This window comes from Orussus abietinus, unplaced genomic scaffold, assembly GCF_000612105.2.
Source record: "Orussus abietinus isolate OABI.00-Male unplaced genomic scaffold, Oabi_2.0 scaffold9, whole genome shotgun sequence".
Taxonomy (NCBI): Eukaryota; Metazoa; Arthropoda; class Insecta; order Hymenoptera; family Orussidae; genus Orussus; species Orussus abietinus.
The window spans coordinates 1,235,193-1,253,854 of record NW_019396004.1 but is presented as its reverse complement, the minus strand read 5'-3'; the positions used below and the strand labels follow the sequence as shown (position 1 = coordinate 1,253,854).

Below are 18,662 nucleotides of genomic sequence, written 5' to 3'. Positions count from 1 at the left end.
GTTGGGGGCTTTTGGATCGTGACCTGATACGTCCGGTACCATTGGTTTTTAAGGTGGGACCAAAGTGATGGGAGGTGGGTTAGTCCACGTGAGGAACCTGGTACCAGCTTCAGAGATCGGTCTTCAAGAGTATAGGTTGACGGGTTCTATTTTCATGTTTCTGGATTGTGGGCCTGATAAGATTTGATTTTTAAGGCGGTACCAAAGTGATATGACGGTTCGCTACCGACCTGGGTTAGCAGAATACAGAGATCGGTTTTTCAACGCGGTAGCTCGTAGTCTTGGTGGAGTCTTCCTCTCTCCCACGACGTGACCAGACCCCGAGGGATTGGGAGTAGAAGTTCTGGTAGCGCGCACGGTGGCGCCCCCCGTGGCGGGTCACGGTTTTATTAAGAACCTCCTATCCGTCAGTCAGTTGGTGGCAAGGCGGATGACGTTAGTAGGTGGAGGTGGCGGCTATCTACGCCGGAGCTGACACCTGACGGATAGCCCGGCGTCGGCAACACGGGATATTAATTTGGTAATTTATGAGGCCCGATTAGGTAACGCTATCTGTCGAGCTAATGCGCGAACCGTTGGCAGGTCATCGCCAGGGTGTCCGTTGGTAGGACTCTAGGGTCCCTGGATTGGGAGAGACTTCCTTAAGGGTCCGGCAAAACCCGCGGCCATATTGAATTCAGGCACCAAAGGCGAGAACTCGTCAAATATGACGTCAAATACCGACCTTCGGAACTCGTTCACGAGTTCGTATACTCTGATGGTCTGCGGTAAAAAAAATCGACCAATGGTCTCTCATTATTTCCCTGGACTTCTGACGCATGATGAATGGCCGCACAATGGCGGATTCGCGTACGCGTCGAGGATAAGGACGCCTGATTAAATGTATGAAATAATTAGAGCGCACCGTCGAAAACCCTCGGCGTTCCTCCAAGGAGATTCGTCGGTGGAATTTTCCACCTACGGGGATGGGCAAGGGCCTCTAGCTCCTTCCCAGTGATCGAAGGAACGAGCCACGTTATTTCTGACGCATGATGGATGGGCGCACAATGGAAGCGTGCGTGCGCACCTCTATGGGAGCGCGTGTATAGGTTAGGACGTAGGTGGATGAGGATGAATGGGTTTCTCGTCAAACGGAAGGGACCGCCCGCCGCTTCGCGCCATAATACTCGTCCTCGTGAAGAATAAGTCGGCTTACAGATGACCTACCGGCTACTTAACCGCGCGGTACAACACGGCCTTAATGGCGGCCAATCGCTCGAAGCGATCAAACGAACGACTCCGGCCGGAATTGTCCACCCAAGTCGCATGACACTCGAAAGGAAATTTTCCAACGAACGAACGAACGACCTTAAAGGAAGAAAAGAGGAGAAAAAACGCCCTGAAATTTCGCTTTCGAACGGTTGCATTAAGGTGATGCGAAAGTGGCGTGAAGAGGTCCCCCGTTTATGGAACCTTTCCCCGAACTGATTTTTTTACAAATCTCTTTATAGGTATTTTTAAAATTTCTTATTAAAAAAAAATAAATGAAATTCCGTGAGTGTCAGGACCTTCCCTTGTGGCATGTAAAATTAGGACAGGGGGGAAATGAGTTAGGGTCAGGATGGAAACATAAACCAGGCTGAAGATGTCGAAGAACGTTGGTAGAGTGGCGCCATCCATCGGGCATAGTCCGAAGCATCCTCTCGAGTCATCTGCGTTATATTTCCCGCGTAATCCGGGCGCGTCGATCGCCGCGGTTCGTAAGTGAGGATTTAATGAAAACGACAAAAATAGCCCCGAGGGTTCGACGAAGTGCCAGGCCGAACAATGGCGGCCACAAATCAACGGGATTATGTTACTATTTCACGGCTTGGACCGCCGGTGGATCTCGCATGATAAATCAAGCCCCCGTTGCCCGGTAATAAACAATAACAGTCGGATGCTCGTCTGGCTGGCACAATCTTCCCTCGCCCTTCGCTCATTTTTCCTCTTACGTGAGAGCTTCTCTACCGGGCGTCCTTCGCCTCCTCTTTTTGGCCCTCTAAATTATCAACCTATGAAAAGACGAAGGAGCCCGATTACGATCTCTCGAGCCAACGGTGGCCACCGAGGGGTCCAAGATGGCCGCCGGGCCTGGCTTACAACCTCTCAAAGTCGAAGAAAGAAGAACCGTGACGTAAAAGAGACAAGGTGTGCCACCGTGCATCCCTTTTGCGGGACCATTCGAAGTGCACCCCGAAAAAAGTCGCTACGTGACCGCCTAATAAAAATATAACGCCTAATAGGAACTAAACCGGAAATCGAAGAAATAAAAAAGACATGAAAACGGCGTCGCTTAATGAAAATTTCCCCTAGATTATACATAGCCTCCAGACATTTCTCGAGTTCGAAATACAAATTGATTCTTCAGGACATGATATTTCAAGATGGCGGCGTTACGAAGGGCTCCGAAATAAGTCCCCCGTGGAAGCACACCTTGCGTGGGAAAATTGGTCGAAAGGTATGTCCGGGAAGAGTCATTACCGAGTTACGGCACAAACGCTAAGTGAACGTTTACGGTATACAAGCCAGGATATTCAGAGACATTCAATTACGCCCCGGAGGATTCTCGGAGCGTCCAAAATGGCCGCCAGAGGTGGGCGCCGCGGTCTCTGATTTACGGCTCTTGAAAGAGCGAGGCCTCGCAAAAAGTCAAAGGGCCACAGTCGGAGTTGACGAACCCGTCGAATGATCCGCGGAAAAGTCCGTCGAGCCGTCTCGGGATCCATAGATCATCGGCGGAATTTGTTGATCGTACCGCGGGAGCGTCGAGCGGCGCGATCGCTCGCTCTCCCCGTCAGCTCTCGCGAGCCTCGGCTTAGTCCTACCGACTAATTATAGCCTCCTATTTATTTTATTTACGCGCGTATAGCTCTGCGGCAGCTATAAATCAAAATTCCATTTCAACGTTCTAACGAAGGATCAAATAAAACACTTTAATTGACGTTTTTACGGCGGCCGGCAGCCCGAGCCGAACTCCCTGCTCGGCTGACCCTGCCGAGGCCGGGCTCGCTTCCTTTCTTGCTCCCATGGTTGCCTCCACGGTTGCCTCCATGGTTGCTCCCATGGTTGCTCTCCCGGTCGCCGACGAGGATACGTTACCCGGCTAGTTCGCCACTGCATACAGCCCTGCTCCCTATCCCTTTTCCGACCTTCTCGTTCCGGGTTTCCATGGAGATACCGCATTCTCCTCGGACGTATATTACGGATTTCTATGGGCCGGGTTAAGTGTTACGATCGAGCAGCGACGTTTCGGTGCCCTGGGAAAATCATTCCCGGGGGATCCCCTCCCCCGAGTTCCTCGAGGAATTTTCCAAGTTCTATGATTCCCTGGGACAGCCCAATGACCGAGCCCCCTGGCTGACTTTCGTGACCGGAATACCCCGATGAGCCGATCGTCGATCCTCCGCGATCTTTCTTCCCGTAGCATGATCTTTAAATATGATCCCTAGGGGCAGCACCGATTAATGTCTCGGCAACTAACTGAATAGCTAACTTTTTGGCGGATTTTTGCATCCGGAATTCCATGGGGAGCCGATCAGCAATTTTTGGGATGGGTTTTCTCGCGTTCATTTTTCAACTATCAGCTCCCATTCCTGGATCTAGCACCAGAGACGGATACGTTGCCCGATGACGCCTCCGTGGTCTTTCCTAACATGCCATGATCATTTAAAAAATCCCTAAGAATTAACCATCCCAGCAACAAAGTGGGAAGTAGAGTCTTTCGCTCTCATCTGGGTCCCAAAATTCCCTAGGGAGCCGATCAGCAATTTTGCGATGCGTTATCCTACATTCAGGGTTCATTTCGTAATTATCAGCTCCCATTCCTGGATCTAGCACCAGAGACGGATACGTTGCCCGACGACGCCTCCGCGGTCCTTCCCGACACGGCAAGATCATTAAATAAATCCCTAGGCGCAACACCGATGGATTTCTCGGCACCAAGACGAACTGTTCCATCGGCAGCGATTGTGCCATCGGGACGTTGCGAAAACCGCAGTCCAAGTGGCATTCGGGATTGAATTAACACGGTGGGTGTTCCGCGCGCACCGCCGTGTTATTCCCTGTGTTAACGAGCGATGCTAATGAGCGGTTGTTATGTGTTCCCCGCTGATAAGTAACGCGCATTTAACCAGGCCCGTTCGCGATCTAGCAGTACGTATGTTACGACTATTACGGAGGAGGAGAACATTAGGTCGCTCCGGATTCTCCTCGAGAAGCTGCCGTGAATTTCTCCCCCACGCCATTCTCTAACATTTCCCCGCTCCACCCGAATTGTTGGGTGAGGGATTTTCTCCGATTATATATGCACGTACCGAGTCGCTTCTTTCGTTCTCCCCTCGACACGAAGATTGCCAAAGCGAGAGTGCGACTGACCACGCGAGAGGCCGAGTTGCCCTCCATTTACATTTCCGCGACGATGGCGTACCAGGGTGGAGGGGGTTCGGAAGGAGGGCAGGAACCGATTTCGCATAATTTCGCGATGATCGAAATTTCGGGAATGGCCAGAAAGAGGGGAAGCAGCCCGTAGAAAGGGGGAGGGGGACGGAAAGGCACCCGTGATTATGGCAGGTCCGGGGTGTATTGTTACGGTGCACACCGCGTACGCTTACGGCCATTATCGTAATTTCATGGTTTTTCGGGAGATCCCGGCGTAAACATAGAGAGGCCCAGGGCCACTTTAATATCGCTCCTCGCCGATCAATAATAATCACGGAATATTCAGGCTGTCTCGACGCCAGTACTGGTATTATAGTAATTTCGTTTCGAGAACGGGGGGCCCCGGCAGCGGGCCCTGGGTTCCCGACGTCGGCTACCTCGACAGTGACCAACGCATCGGCCACACGACTCACTCCGGGGTTTTCGCGAAATGAACCCTCGATCGGCGATTCGGTACCATCGGCGATTTCACTCAATGATCGGCAACGCGACCACCTCGAGATGACACGAAAAGCGCGGAAAGCCTCAATCGAGGTCGATCAATTAAAATTCGTTACTCGTCACGTGGTGAAATTCCAGACAATACTTTCCCCAGCGATATTTAGAAACATCAACGGTATTTATTAAAAAGTCTTCTTTACCGACGCCGATCAAGTCCCTCGGCGGGTTTCGCGCCACCTTAACGTCCCTCGCAGGATACTCGACGGAGGCGAGCCTCGGAAACTTCCAGCCGCCTTTCCCCAGGCCAATCCGAATCCGCAGTCCCTCTTCTTTTTAACAGCGCGTCTACACCCCCTGGCAAATATATCCTCGGCCCGTTTCCCCATGGCAGAAGGGCGGCATAGCTATTGCCGAAAATGAGCCTCGAACTCGGGTAGCGGCCTCGGCCGGTCCAAGATGGCGGCTAAAGACCGGCCGGGACTCCGGATAGATATTTCGGGGGCTATAATGCGTACCTATATACGCGCGAGGTAGCCGCTCGCCGTCAAAAGGAAGCGGTTTGGAAACGGTCGGGGAGCGGCGGCGACGAGCCGAGCCGAAAGGTCGTCACCTTGATTGGCGACCAAGTTTTACGATTGGCGGCGCCAAGCGGTCACGTTTGACGACTATCGAGGCCGGGCCGAGATCGAAAGGGTTCCGGAGGTGGCAGCTCTCGTCCTGCCAGTCCCGAGATAATGATACTCTCCCTAACCTCCCGTCCGCTCGACGAAATATAAACACACATAGGCCCTCCTCGTTCCCGGGTCCGTTCTTCCTCGTCTCGGCCGGGCGAAGCCCGTCGCGCCCTCTCGCTCCCTCCCTCGCAACCTCCCCCTCTAGTCCCAAGACAAGCCGCTAGGCGGCGATCTCTCTCGCTTTCTCGTTGCTCGATCCTCGTTGTTTTGCGGTTTACGACGGTTCGCGTTACAACTGATTATTAGCCCCCTCCATTATTATACGCGGCCATATACGGCCATTATGCCAGCCCGATACAACACAATCCCCCCGTAATGCCGGCCATAAAATTAAATTAGGGTTATAACACGATTTTTCACAAAGGCCCCGAGAGAGTGAGACGCCGGCCGGAGGGTCGATGGGAGAGGGAGAGAGAGAGGAGAGCGCAACCTGGCGCGCCGCACGTTTCAGCGGCTCGGTCTCTCATCATCGCCACCCAACGCCACCCCTTCGCGAGGCCTTTCTCCGTTTCTGTCTCTACGCCGTCGTAGACTCTGAGAGTGTCTAGCAACCAGGTGATACTCGCTATGCAGATGACGATGAGGCATCGGACGTCGGTAGGTCGACCTCTTCGACCTGAATGACGACTTTGAGTGGTTCTCTCGTCATTAGCTCTCGATGCGATTCCTTCGAGAGGCCTTTTCTGTCCCTATGCCGACGAAGGTGCTGACGGTCAAACAGTGGCCGATGCCGATCTTCGATCCCGAAAGTGGACGGGCAGGAGTCCGCGGCAAAAGTCCCCGGGTCGTTCCTCGGCCGTAGATCCCTGATCTCGAGGCGATGGGGATCTGACCCAGGATCCAGAGAAAGAAAAGGGCCCATCTCGGCCGGCCTCGGTCCCGCGAGATCGAGTTCACGGTTTTACGACTTATTATTAGCGGCTGTTATCGCCGCGATCGTGCCTCGCAATAAATTCCCTACATCACTGCGACGTACTTTATAAGGTCGCGGCTGCCCGCCATCGACACGCTCGATCGGCGTGCCCGAATTACCAGGGTTACAAGGCACAAGGTAAAAATTCCGCGTAAGTGGGATACCGGGATGCAAGAGGTAAAATCCAGAAAAGGGAGGAAAAAAATAAATATCGGGAGGGTGCGCAGGCGGAACCCCAAGAAGCGGTGCGGTCCTTTTCCAGGACTCCGCACCGTGTCTAATGAAAATGGCGGCGGGCTATTTTAACGCATAGCGGGGGCAGTTCGCGGACCCGAGGGAGGGTTCCCCAGAGGGTGAGGAATCCAAGTTCTGCAAGAGGTCCGCGAAGAGAATTCGAGAGGCCACAAATCACGGCGACGGGGTGAGGGGCGACGGGGGACCGCGATAACAGGGGGTGGGCGGGGGGCGGGGTAGGCTGCAGACGTGGAGGGCGACATGCTTTATGACGTCTGTTCATCACATCGCCCCGGCGTCATAAATTAGAAATCTACCCCTTAGATAGGTTCCCATTTATGACGGCGTCAGGAGCCGCGCCAGGAATTGCCGCGACTTATCCCGGGGTCTCCGGCGGCCGAGGCCGTCGTCGCCGTGACGGACGGCCTCCGGGAGCCTGGAATCGTCATCGACGACCCCCCGACGGCGAAACAACGATCGCTCCCCGGCGGTATTCCCCGCGAGAGCTGGACCAGCAGAGCCGATGGGGCCGATAAGACGCGATGTTAATATCTGCCGGTAATGCGACGTGACGTTGACAGGACATGACGCGCGATGCCGATACATTGAGGAGGAATGACGTTAACAGGGCACGATACGTCATGCCGATGCGGCATGATACGCGCTGCCGATGTTGTTTGGGCATGACGTCGATACGTGCCTCTGACACGTGGAGTTGACAGGACACGATACGTCCTACCGGCACGTGACATGACAGGACATGATGCGGACTTTTGACATCTGACGTCGAAACATGACGTTGACAGGACACGATACGAGCTTTTGACCCGCGACATCGAGACGCGACGTTGACGGAACACGGCACAGGTAACGATACGACGCGACGTCGACAAGACAGGACGGACCGAGGAAGTCGAATCGATCGTGGCGAGTTAGCCGAGTCGCCGCGCGTCTCGCAGCCCCGTCGAAGTGTCCGACGTCGCCGTCAAGCGTCGAGACGTCGGTCATTTTCTTTCTGAGCAGCCGCGACCCCGGTCCACCCCCCTCTCAGGAAGAGCGACAAGTGCGGCGGGCTGTCAGGGTGCCAAATATGTTCCCTGGCCCCCCTCCGTCGCCCTACACCCTCGGTCACCACTCGCGTCACATGGTTACCACTTGCCCCCCCACCTGGGTGTATCGGCATCCCCCTTCAACCCCCTGGCCCCGCGTCGGCCCGTCTCTCTCCTCCTTCGCGGCTTCGCCCGTTCCATCCCTTTCTTCCCGGTCCTCGGCGTTTCCCTCTTCCACTTTCGCGCCCTTTCCCCCCTCTCTCATCGCCCGTCCACTCGCGTCGCCCCCTCCTCGTCGAGCCCGCGCTGACTCGTCACTCGTCCAAGAAACCTGGCAGTACACTCGTCAGAGGGGAGGGTGACGGGGGGGGAGTATCGATTGGTCGCCTATACACCGTCGATGGCTCGCTTCGCCGGATACCAGCGGAAGATTATCGGCCGCGGAGTGCGTGAAGGTTGAGGGAGGTTAGGTCTCCCCCTCCGACCCCCGGGGGGTGGTGGAAATATGTCCGCGAGGGCGACGCTCTTAATTGACTACTGGGAGACCGAGGCCGCGGCCTAAGGGATGAGAGACCGGCGCCGAGGATGAACGTCCTCGTTCACCCTGTCTCCGGCAGGGGACGTCGGGATCCTCTTGGAGGCTCCAATTTAATCTCACGCCGCGGATCGGACCTATTGGAATTTGACGTCTGAAACCACGCCGGGTGCGCCCGGAGTTCTAAGGGAAAGGTGACGACCTCGGGGTTGCCTCCCCATACGACACGTGGGGCGTAGGGAAATGACCACAAGAAAAAAAAAAGAATAAGAAAAGGACGAAGGTATTAAGCGAAAGAACTCGGAAGGAACCAGAGATGTCGGACGTTAGGGGTAGAGCGCCCCGACGCGACGGGTCACGGGGTTAAGTGGGGTGGATTGCTCGAGTGCGTACACCCCGACATAATACGCACATGGAGAAGCGTCGCCCCCAGGGATCCCCGGCTTTCTGACCCACATCCCCAAAGGATCCACCCCCCCACCCCATAATCCACATAATCCACGTCCCGGGGAGACGAGCCACCCCCGGGGACCTCTTAGATTTCCACCCCCGGGGCTAATTGTCGGCGATACCTCCCGATCCCGGAATTCTTCGATTATTTCCCATCCTCGGTCCTTTCATAAATAACCCCGCGGTCGTGTCCGTCGAGCCGTCTCGCACCCCCTTGCCTCACCCCCTCGACACGTCCGGGATTCCGCCGACTTTGGTTCGGTGCCTTCGATAGCAAAGCTGTCCATCTCGCGGCCCACCGTGGTAGAATGGAGTCGCGGGGGGAGTGGGCGGCGGTTTGGGGGGTGGAGTGGCGGGAAAATAGACGGTGGGGGTAGCTGTCGCTCGCCCGGGCAGCAGACGTCTTCTGACCCGGCCGGTGGCTCGACTCGACTCAACTAGACTGCTGGCGGGGGGTCGGGCTCGGTTTGGGGGGGCAAGGGGTGGGTGCATTGCTTTTCACGGGGTGGCGGGGGCGGCGTAAGGGTGGCGGGCGTATCGATCCGACGGAACTTGGCTGACGGCTGACGAGGCCGTCACGCGAGACGAGTCGAGACGAGACGGACGGAGAAGCCCCGTCGAGGAGGCGGCGGGGGCGGACGTGACGGTAGACTCCTGGGGAGGGGCGCCGGAGATCCTGCTTACTTCCCCTACCGCGCTTCCTACGAATGGCTCCCACACGCTCGCGAGAGGTGTGTGCGTGACCCTCGCGCTCTTGCACCTACGCCCGTGGTTCCGCCGACCACGGGGACGGGGATATCGCAAGAAATCGCCTAGATCGCGTTATCGCGGCGAAATGGAAGAAACACCGGGGATTAGGAGATACGACCGCCCTTATTAAAGGAATACGTCGATCGCTGAGACGCAGAGCTCGGGAGACTGCGACGACGCCGGATGACGCCTGTCACCTGAGTGTCCCTTTTCGATACTCCCCTATCATCGAGGGGTGGACGTTTTCTTATTATTCCAGAACGTAAGACATGGGGAGTTTACCTTAAACCCTTCCTTTATTACATTTCATGTTCATGGAGGTCTTAACTTTGATTCTCCCTCCTTCTGAAAGCAACTATAATGCGACTCCACTGCGGTCGATGAAATCACGTTAAACGTGGGTCTTGGTCTTGGCCTTGCAATTATGTAGTTAGGACTTAATCCCCTTCCTCGCAAGACCAATTCTGCAATGTCAAATCTACGAGATCAATTCCGCAAGACCTAGACAGCCCTTGCTCGTCACCACATCCAGCTCGATAATCGTCACTCCACCCGATCACGGTAAAACCAGGGTACCCAAGGGGTTGCGGAATCCGTGGCGTCCGCGACCGTGGCAAAACCCCAGGTACACCCGCCACGAGGACGCAACCTGTTTGCGGAAGTCCGAACCAGTTCCGCACCAACCTCCTCGGAGCGCACCTTGCTCGGCGCACCAACCCCGAGAGCGCGTTCCCCTTCCCACCCCCGCGAGCCCGGTCGAGCTCCGGTGCACGGCCTCGTCTAGGCTCGCGCATTACCGGCGGTTTGTCGTTGTGATTTAGCTATCCGCCGGCGAGCATTGAATTATGGCGCGGCTGCCTAGAGGGAGAACGAAAGGAGGCTCTGTCCCGTTCGCCGCCTCGTGTCAGACACCGAAAGTCACTTAAGTGCGCCGCCATTGGCAAGGTGGTTAAGCGCGTACGAGAGCGGCGAGATCTTACGATCCAATAGGCTCGACCGGGACCGAATTCTGCCTCCCGGTGGGGCGTCCTGGACACCTCGGGCGCCGCTCTCGAATTCCCCTTTCGGAGCTTTCCGAGCGATCGCGACCCCAGCCGCGGCCTCCCCACCCGGGGATAAACCGACACCTCGAATGCGAGTATTCCCTCTATATGGACTTCCGTTTGGACCTCGGCGAACCCTCGGTACTCGGTATCGCTGAACATTCTCAAACTGAGCAAAGTGCGCCCAATCACTTTGAGAAGAGAAAAAAAATGTCATTCAGCTGAAGAGATATTTCTTTATGAGCGAGAGGGACGAGGTGGCGGCCGATCGAGCGTCCTCCGTCGCGGGGAGGGATCGCGCCCTCTGTTGAGAAACGCGAGCGGACGGGCACGATAAATTAACGGGGAAAAAGATGGCCGGGTGACAGACGCCCGATGTCGCCGGTGTGAGTTTCGGCACACGAGTGCGCACATCAAAGGACGGACATATATTCGAGTACACCCGAGCCGCCTCTGGTGGGTTATCCCGGCGTTTAATTGATGCCCGGGTCCCTGACGATGGGTGGACGTCTTTGCGGAGGATCCGGTGCCTGGAGGATGCCTAAACCGAGAGGGCCCCTCATTTATTCGGTAACTTGGGCGACCGATCGCCGACAATTCGGATAGGACACCGCAAATATGCGATGTATCGCCCACACGAGTACGCGCGTCAAAAATTGGCTCGACACCAAACACCTTGTCCAAAGTCACCAGCCGCCCTGGTCGGTGCTCGATGATCGCTATTAATACGACCCCCGGTGCACTTTCCATCGTCTATCGTCGATCTCCCCTCAAATCCAGCCCCGAGTACCTAGATAATCCCATCCCAGGAGGCTACGGTCGTTCCTATGTGGTTTTCAAGGCCCATGCCCCCGAGCGCCGATCATCGAACAACTCGGGCGGAGCCTCGTCCGAGTCTCTCTTCTCCTCTTTGACGGCGATTAGAGAGACCCATGGCAGTCGAAATGGAGGATAAATATATTAATCCAGAAACACGTGGCACAGTTATCTCTTCGACTCGCGGGAATGACCGAGAAAACGGCGACTGCATCCCGTCAAGAAATTTTGGCTCACCACCAGCCCCTCACTCGAGAGAGATCACTCGCTGGCTGCGGAGCGTTTTAGAGTGGCCTAAGCCACTCGAGTGTCCTCTAGATCGAGATCCACCGATGACTGTCATCGCTACCTAAAGTATTTACCACGTGAAAAGGGAAAGAAGGTGGTAGAGGAGCTGGCTGGTCTCCCGCCCAGCTGATCGAGATCCAAGGGTCGCGTCGTAGTCGGCCCAGACGTGCCAGAGGGTAACAAGGGACGGAATAAAGAGTTACTACTCAGGGAACTTGTCAGAACCACGCCGGATTTATCCACGGCAGTGTTGAAACAACGACTAATAAATCCTGTCGTCAGACGTTGGCTCGCTACCAACTGCCTCTCCCAAAATCGCCGATAAATCCGAAAAGTGGCATCGAGGTCTTGCGATCGATCGATCCGGCTTTCCCGGATCTTTAGGGATGATCCTAACCTAGTGTCAGATTTAGGAAGATGGTCGGGTACATCGAGGACCTAATCACCCAACGCTGAAATGGCTCGCTAATTCTACTCCATTGAATTATGCTACTCGCAGGTGAACGGATACTTCCATTAGGATGGTATCGCCCCACCAGAAACCGTAATAGAAATGAACAATTACCCGCGTAAATCATCATCCATCCAATACCGTGAAATTGGCGAACGCAGACCGAATTATTCCGGGGAGAAAATGTCCCATGACAAAGTACCATACGACGCCCTGTACCCGGTAACCGTGACCACATTAGCTTAGCAGATGCAAATTAGCCGATGGGAACTTGACATTTTCCCTGGCCCTCCACTTTTTTCATCTCCTTTTCGCCCCCCGTTTTCTATTCCCACTTGTCCACCATCGCTTAGAAAATCGGAGCAGATTTCACCCGATAAGCTCCTCGAAATGATATCTATTACAGCCGACCGTGGCTTCTTCCGGCAACCCCGATTTTCCTGTAAAGCCGATTTACCCAAAGTTTTTACAAGGCCCGAATGGGACGTTCAAAATACGTCGTGCTCCTTAATAAACGATCCCACAAATTACGCCGTATAAGACGGGTTAAGTGATATGTCATATGCACATGACTTACTGGGAGAAAGGAGGTGACCCACTGAATCATTTTATTATCCACAGATAAATCTCTCCTACGTGTAAACACGAGCGCGCGGTTTTCCCGGTGGATTGATACTTCGAAATCTTCCTCGACGTTCGGACCGCTTTTCCCTATAAATCGGGGTACAAACAATTATATTGTTTAGCGTCGCTCGGCCGGCGGCGCAGTACATCACCGGGCAGTATAGTGCTCCTCGACAGGACATTTTTCTCCCGTGGTCCCCGACGAGACCTAATTCTTTACAATTCCAGATGTTGCGAAGATGTCGGGGATAGTTTCGGATGTAACCGTCCGAGGAGGGTTCCCCAATTTTGACGAATTTTTTTTTTTTTCTCCCCCTCGCGGCCCAATTAATCCGCATTGAGCGACCCATGGGGCAGAAGTTTGCGCATTCACGGGGGTTTTGCTTCGTTTTAGGGAATCCCCGGTGACATAGATTCCTCCTTGGAGGTAAATTCGGGAATTTCCTAGGTCATTCGCGCCTCCACTTAGGACGGAGGCTCCTACCCTGTTGCGCAAACTTTCTACTCAAACAATGGCGGCCGAAATTTTTCGGCTTCCCAGGACGAGGGGACTCCAAGGGCGAGACAGTCCTTCGGGACCATAAATCCTTCTTTCCGGAGAAAGAAGGCTCGAATCACGAGTGCTTTCCTTGACAGAAGGCCCCTAGAAAACGTTCTTGCGGACCCGTCCCGGACGCGTCTGCAGACAGTCTCGAGGCGGCCATTTTTTACTGACATCTCTCAGCCCCGTTACTCAAGAATGCCGAGCTACTTTCCCAAAAGGACTCCGCGATTCGCCCTGCTTTTCCGAGCCCCTCGAACGGATCCAAGCGTTTTCCCTACATTCCTCGGATAGAGCCCAAATGGGATGGCCAGTTTCCTCTGGTGGAGTCACCGCCACGGACACAAGATATATAGAAAGACCCGGCCCATTGATTTGACTACGGCAACAAAACGACGAATGACGAATCCCTCCAATTGCTTGATCATTTACCCCAATATAATTTAAAAGCCCAGAACCGAGAGCCGGCCGAGTGAAATTCGCGACAGTTAAAATAAACCTCACATCCCAGTTAAAATAAGCCGACGAATGAGTCCGTACCTACGTTGTTAAAAAAATTCATAAAATTCCTACACTTTTAGTACACAAGGTTGCAATACAAAATTATACATTTGATGTCTTAAAACTAAATTAGTATACAATTGGATACTTCTAAATAAATTTACAATTTTATAACACGATGTTATGTTTTCGTGAAAATTATAAATCTCACATTCGGACGTAACTTAGTACACATTGTTTATAATTCTCGGAGATGAGTTTTTAATTTCACGGTGCCATTTTGTAATTTTGTAAATGTGTCTTATGTGATTCGAACAATTTTTTTAACAGGGTATATAGGTCCCCTCTCTCTCTTCTTTTTTTCTCCCCTCGACGCAACGAGAGATTTCAAAGTGCCGGGGCAAAGACCCGATCACCCCCGCGGGGGAGGACTGGAAAACCCCGTGGTAATAAAAAAAATCGCTGCGGTTCTGTCGGGGAATCAATCATAACTCGGCGTCCCTAAATTCGTCGAGCTAAGAGCCAACGTGTCTGAGTTTCCTCGGTTTATTCATCGTTCTTAAAATAACTGTTGCGAGCTATTAGATGCCACAGACTGCGCCCCGGTCGACTCCTCGTTCGCGTCGCCGTAACCCGGCTCGTTTCCCAGCTTTATCCAATTTCCTCTCCCGTGGGAGGTAAGTCCCCGCGATCGCGAGGTGCATGTAAAATCGAATTAACATTAATTTATCGTCCGGGCTCGATATCGGGCCCGTTTCTCACGGGACTTTCTTTGACTTTCCGTCAGGACGGATCGCCGTCCGGAGTCCCGGATGCGTTCCTCGTCCTCAGCTCCCACCAACCGGAAGCAGAGGACGAAACTCGTTCCCATGTGGCACACGATGAAGCCATCAGCGAAAGTAGACGTACCGGGTAAACGAGGCTCACTTAGGCTAAGGTAATAATAATCCCAGAGAAATGCGCGCACTCCCGCACACACGTACGCCACGGGTACGTGTAACTCGCGCACGGCCGGTTAATTTCTCTCGGGCGTAATTTATGGTGTCCCGGTGAAAGGATCCATAAAGCATCGGTTCGCACGAATGCGAGTTCTAACTGTCTAACGTTCCATTAGGCCGGGGGAAAGAAACATGTTAAATAATCGCCTTCGAGAGGGCAGAAATAATGCGATCCATCGCGGGCCCGCCGCCGCCATGAAGGAGAAAAATCCAACCCCCCTGTAATTCTCATGGAGCTTTCTTCGGGATAGAGGCCTCAGAGACCCGGGTCTAAAATGTCACCGTCCGTCTGGGGAACTTCCCTAGGACCCTCGTGGCCGATTTCGAGCCAACGTTATTCCAGGTTCGGGGAAAAATCGAAATACCGCGTGGCCGGCGTTCCTTAGGCGACGCGGCTTGAACTTTCGCCCTCCACAAATCATCTTCGTCGGCCTTTTACGTCTACCGCCAAACGAAGATATATCGTTATCGGGGATATTCCTTCCGCCTGATATGTCCTTTTATACCTTTCCTCCGGCTAGTTTGCGGATAATTGTTGCTTAGTTGATTTCTTTCGTCGAAACGGCTATAACGTCGGCGACGCAACCCGTCCCCTTGGCTTTGGACTTGCTCAAGTAGTCCCGAGCCGACGCGAGCTAATTTACCGAGTCGGTAAACCAGGTACACTACACCCGATACGATCGACACCTCGTGTTACATCACCACTCTTAAGATGTTTCTATTCACTTTGGAACAAATTACTAGCGAATATTCAGCTCGCCTGCAGGCCTTGCTGATGGTACTCGAGGGTAGTCCCCTGAACGCCGTTTGCCGTTTCACCTTGTCGACGGTAATTTAATCTACGCCACATTCGAGACCTTTTCCTGTTTTCTGCTTCCCAGGGTAATGAGCATCCAGAGTTGACTTTGTTAACACCCTAGTCCCCGTGGTAACTGTCTAGAGTTATTTCAAGCGTTGCAAATCCTGTCAGCGAGCCCAGAGGAAACCGGACCGTCAGGTTGCGGGAATCATGTTTCTGTCAATCGGCCATTTCCATACTTATCAAACCGAGGGAAAATTTCACCTACTGGTGGAGAAATTAACAGGAGATACCTGATCGTGACGGAGAGATCCGTACGAGTTATCAGACATCAACTGAAAAAAATAGACTAGGAATTAGACGCGATATACATCCTGAAGGGAGAACGAATAACAAATCGTAACTTTACAAACCGTACACTGATAAAAATGTCCAGTGAAAATGAAGGTGCCGGCGCCCATATTACAGCTCGTAATGTTCGACACTATTTTTTACGCTTGAACCGAAAGACGATATACGCCTAAAAGGAGGAAATTACAAATCATAACGTCACAAGCCGTGGCTGTATTTATTATTTTCAGGTACCGGCGGCCATATTAGAGCTCGTAATTTTCGACAGTATTTTTGATTCAGGATAAATCCCGAGTGGCGTCCCCGATTACCGAATCGAATCCCGTATCCAAGGAGTGTGTATTTCCCGCGCGGAAGAACCGCGTCGGACGAAACTCCGAGAGGAAAGGTGGCGTCCGCCATCTTGGCCGGATTCGTCAGTCCGGCCAATTCCTGGGGAACTCGAAGGAAATTTCCGACAACTCGGCGAGATATCCCCCGAAACTCGGCGACTCCTCTCCGGGATCTCCCGGCGAACTCTTCCGCGCCCTCCCCCCCGGTCCAGAGATTTACACCGGATTCGGACTTTGACGAGAGATTTATCGGGGAATACTCGGGGCTCCGTGAGAGTAAGTAAGTGTTTCCGGCGAAACTTCCACCAAGATGGCGAATCCCGCGGACGGCCGGGAGTTTGTTTACGCCTCGCGGCTTACCACGTGGGAAAAGCAGCATGGCGGGCGCGTACCCGTTTAAACATACAGAACCCCACAGGCGACGCCCGTCGACGTCCCCGTCGAACAGCGGCGTGATAAAAAAAAATTCAGGTGCCCCAGAAAATTAACCTCCACCCCAAAGACCTCCTCGAGATCCGCCCAACTCTGTGAATTTTCACGAAAGTCGAATGGAAGCACCTCGACACTTCGAACTTCCAAAATCTCGGTCGATTCCCCCCAAACACGAAGAAACCCCCCACGACCTAAATCATCGAAGAGTTTACCATAAAATTGGATGTTAATTGAAATTAATGACAGACCGTTCGACTCCAAAGAACGAAGAGAGGTAACCATTGAAACACCCATTAAAGCTCCCCCAATGGATCACCTCCACCGTCAGTGAATTTCTCAAAGACGTGGGGAAAAAAAGTGAAATAAATTGCCACCGTTATTGAAGCTCCCTGTGAATAAATAAATAATTCCCCCCGATGTTCTAAATCACCGGTCGAATTTTCCAGATGACGAGCGACGACGAAGATACTCGGTACCGCGGTTGGTAAGTATAAATAGAGGGGATGTTGATAAATTAATCTAAATATCGAATATACCCCCGGGATAAAAGTCCTACTCACATTTCATACGTTGCGGAGCGTGCTGTTTCCTTCGGGGCATCTGCGTCCTGCGGGGGTGTTCGTTTACCCTTACGGCCTCCAGGTCGTCCTCCGGTTCGCCGAAGCTTCGGTCCACGCAGCCTCTCGGTCTTCACTCCATCCCGTCCTGATAGGCCGAGAAAATCGGCACCTTTCCCCGGGTCATCGGTATTCTCACCGATATGGAGGAATCATCTCGCGATACACCAAGGTGCCTTACCAAAACACATTCCAAAACCCTGATCGCCGAGACCCTCTACGGCGGGTTCTTCAACAGCGTCGCCGAGAACCGCAGGACAACGGGAGGACCAGCGACTCTCGTTCCAGGTTCCTTCCCCGACCAGGTCGTTCAAAAATCTGGATAAATCCCCAGAATACGTGCAGCCTATTTTCTGGATGTTCCAATTATGATCCTCATGTCGCGAGTCGCCGGGTGGAGGGAAATTCCGGCAGTCTCCCAGACAGGTGGCCAAAGTTCATCGATATCAGAGATTACGCTTAATTTCGCGCCCTCAACAAGTCAGCTGCATCCGAGCGGTGTCGATAGGTCCCTGAGAGGTCTCTCAGCTGGGAAGGTACCAGTTGGCGAACGGATCCCAGTATCTCGGGAGCAGCCTACCCAACTCCCCAGCCCATTCCTGGTTAAACGTCGGTGTTGATACTCGGGGCAGCTAACAAGTGGTCCTCCTCAGGGGATCCCCAGCATCGCGCGAGGCCGCGAACTTCCCGCGTCCTTGGTCTCGGAGGAGGTCGCGAAAGAACTCCCAGAGGTAGGCGCGAGCCCAGGGCGTCACTTGGAGAAGAGGAGGATTCCCGGTTCGCCGGTTCCCAGTTGGGGCCGATCGTCCATCCTCCTCGGTCTTCCTCGAAGAGGTGGGTTTCTCGTCGACCTGGACTCGCTGGGAGTGCCTCGATTCACCTGCTCCTCCCAGAAATCCTGCGTCGCCGATCCTCGGTCTCGGGCTTGATCTCGGACTCCTTGGCCGAATTCGAGGTCGGTCTCGACCGCGCACTTCCTTGCCCAGGTCGAGTGGCTGGGGATGGGATGCCGGGGGTCGCTGGTTCCCCAGGCGCCCTGGTCGGTTCGGTGGGCGAGCGCGCGCGCGCGCGCGGATCGGTTCGGTGGGAGCGTGCGTAGGAAATCTCGCGGGCGGCGGTCCAGCGCTGACTGAGCGCGGTCTGGCGTCGCGGCGTCGTGCCGAGTGGTGGGGGGCGCGGGCGGCTCGCCCGCCCGGGCGGGAGGGAGGCCGCGCGCCGTTTACACCGCGAGTGAATGAGCGAGGTAGGGTGGGCGGATTGGCGGCACCCCTCCGCCCGGACGGATCCCTCGGGAGGACTCGGCAG

General features: G+C 54.1%; 1 protein-coding gene across 1 annotated transcript in view; it reads right to left on the bottom strand.

Annotated features, from left to right (window-relative positions):
* The window catches only part of LOC105701014 (protein tiptop), an 88,552-nt gene extending 70,894 nt beyond the window's left edge, over positions 1 to 17,658 (bottom strand). The window contains exon 1 of the mRNA XM_012427398.1: positions 17,301 to 17,658. Coding sequence (XP_012282821.1) covers positions 17,301 to 17,340 — 40 coding nt within the window. The 5' untranslated portion in view covers positions 17,341 to 17,658. The remainder of the gene's footprint in view (positions 1 to 17,300) is intronic.
* Between the last annotated feature and the right edge of the window lie 1,004 nt (positions 17,659 to 18,662).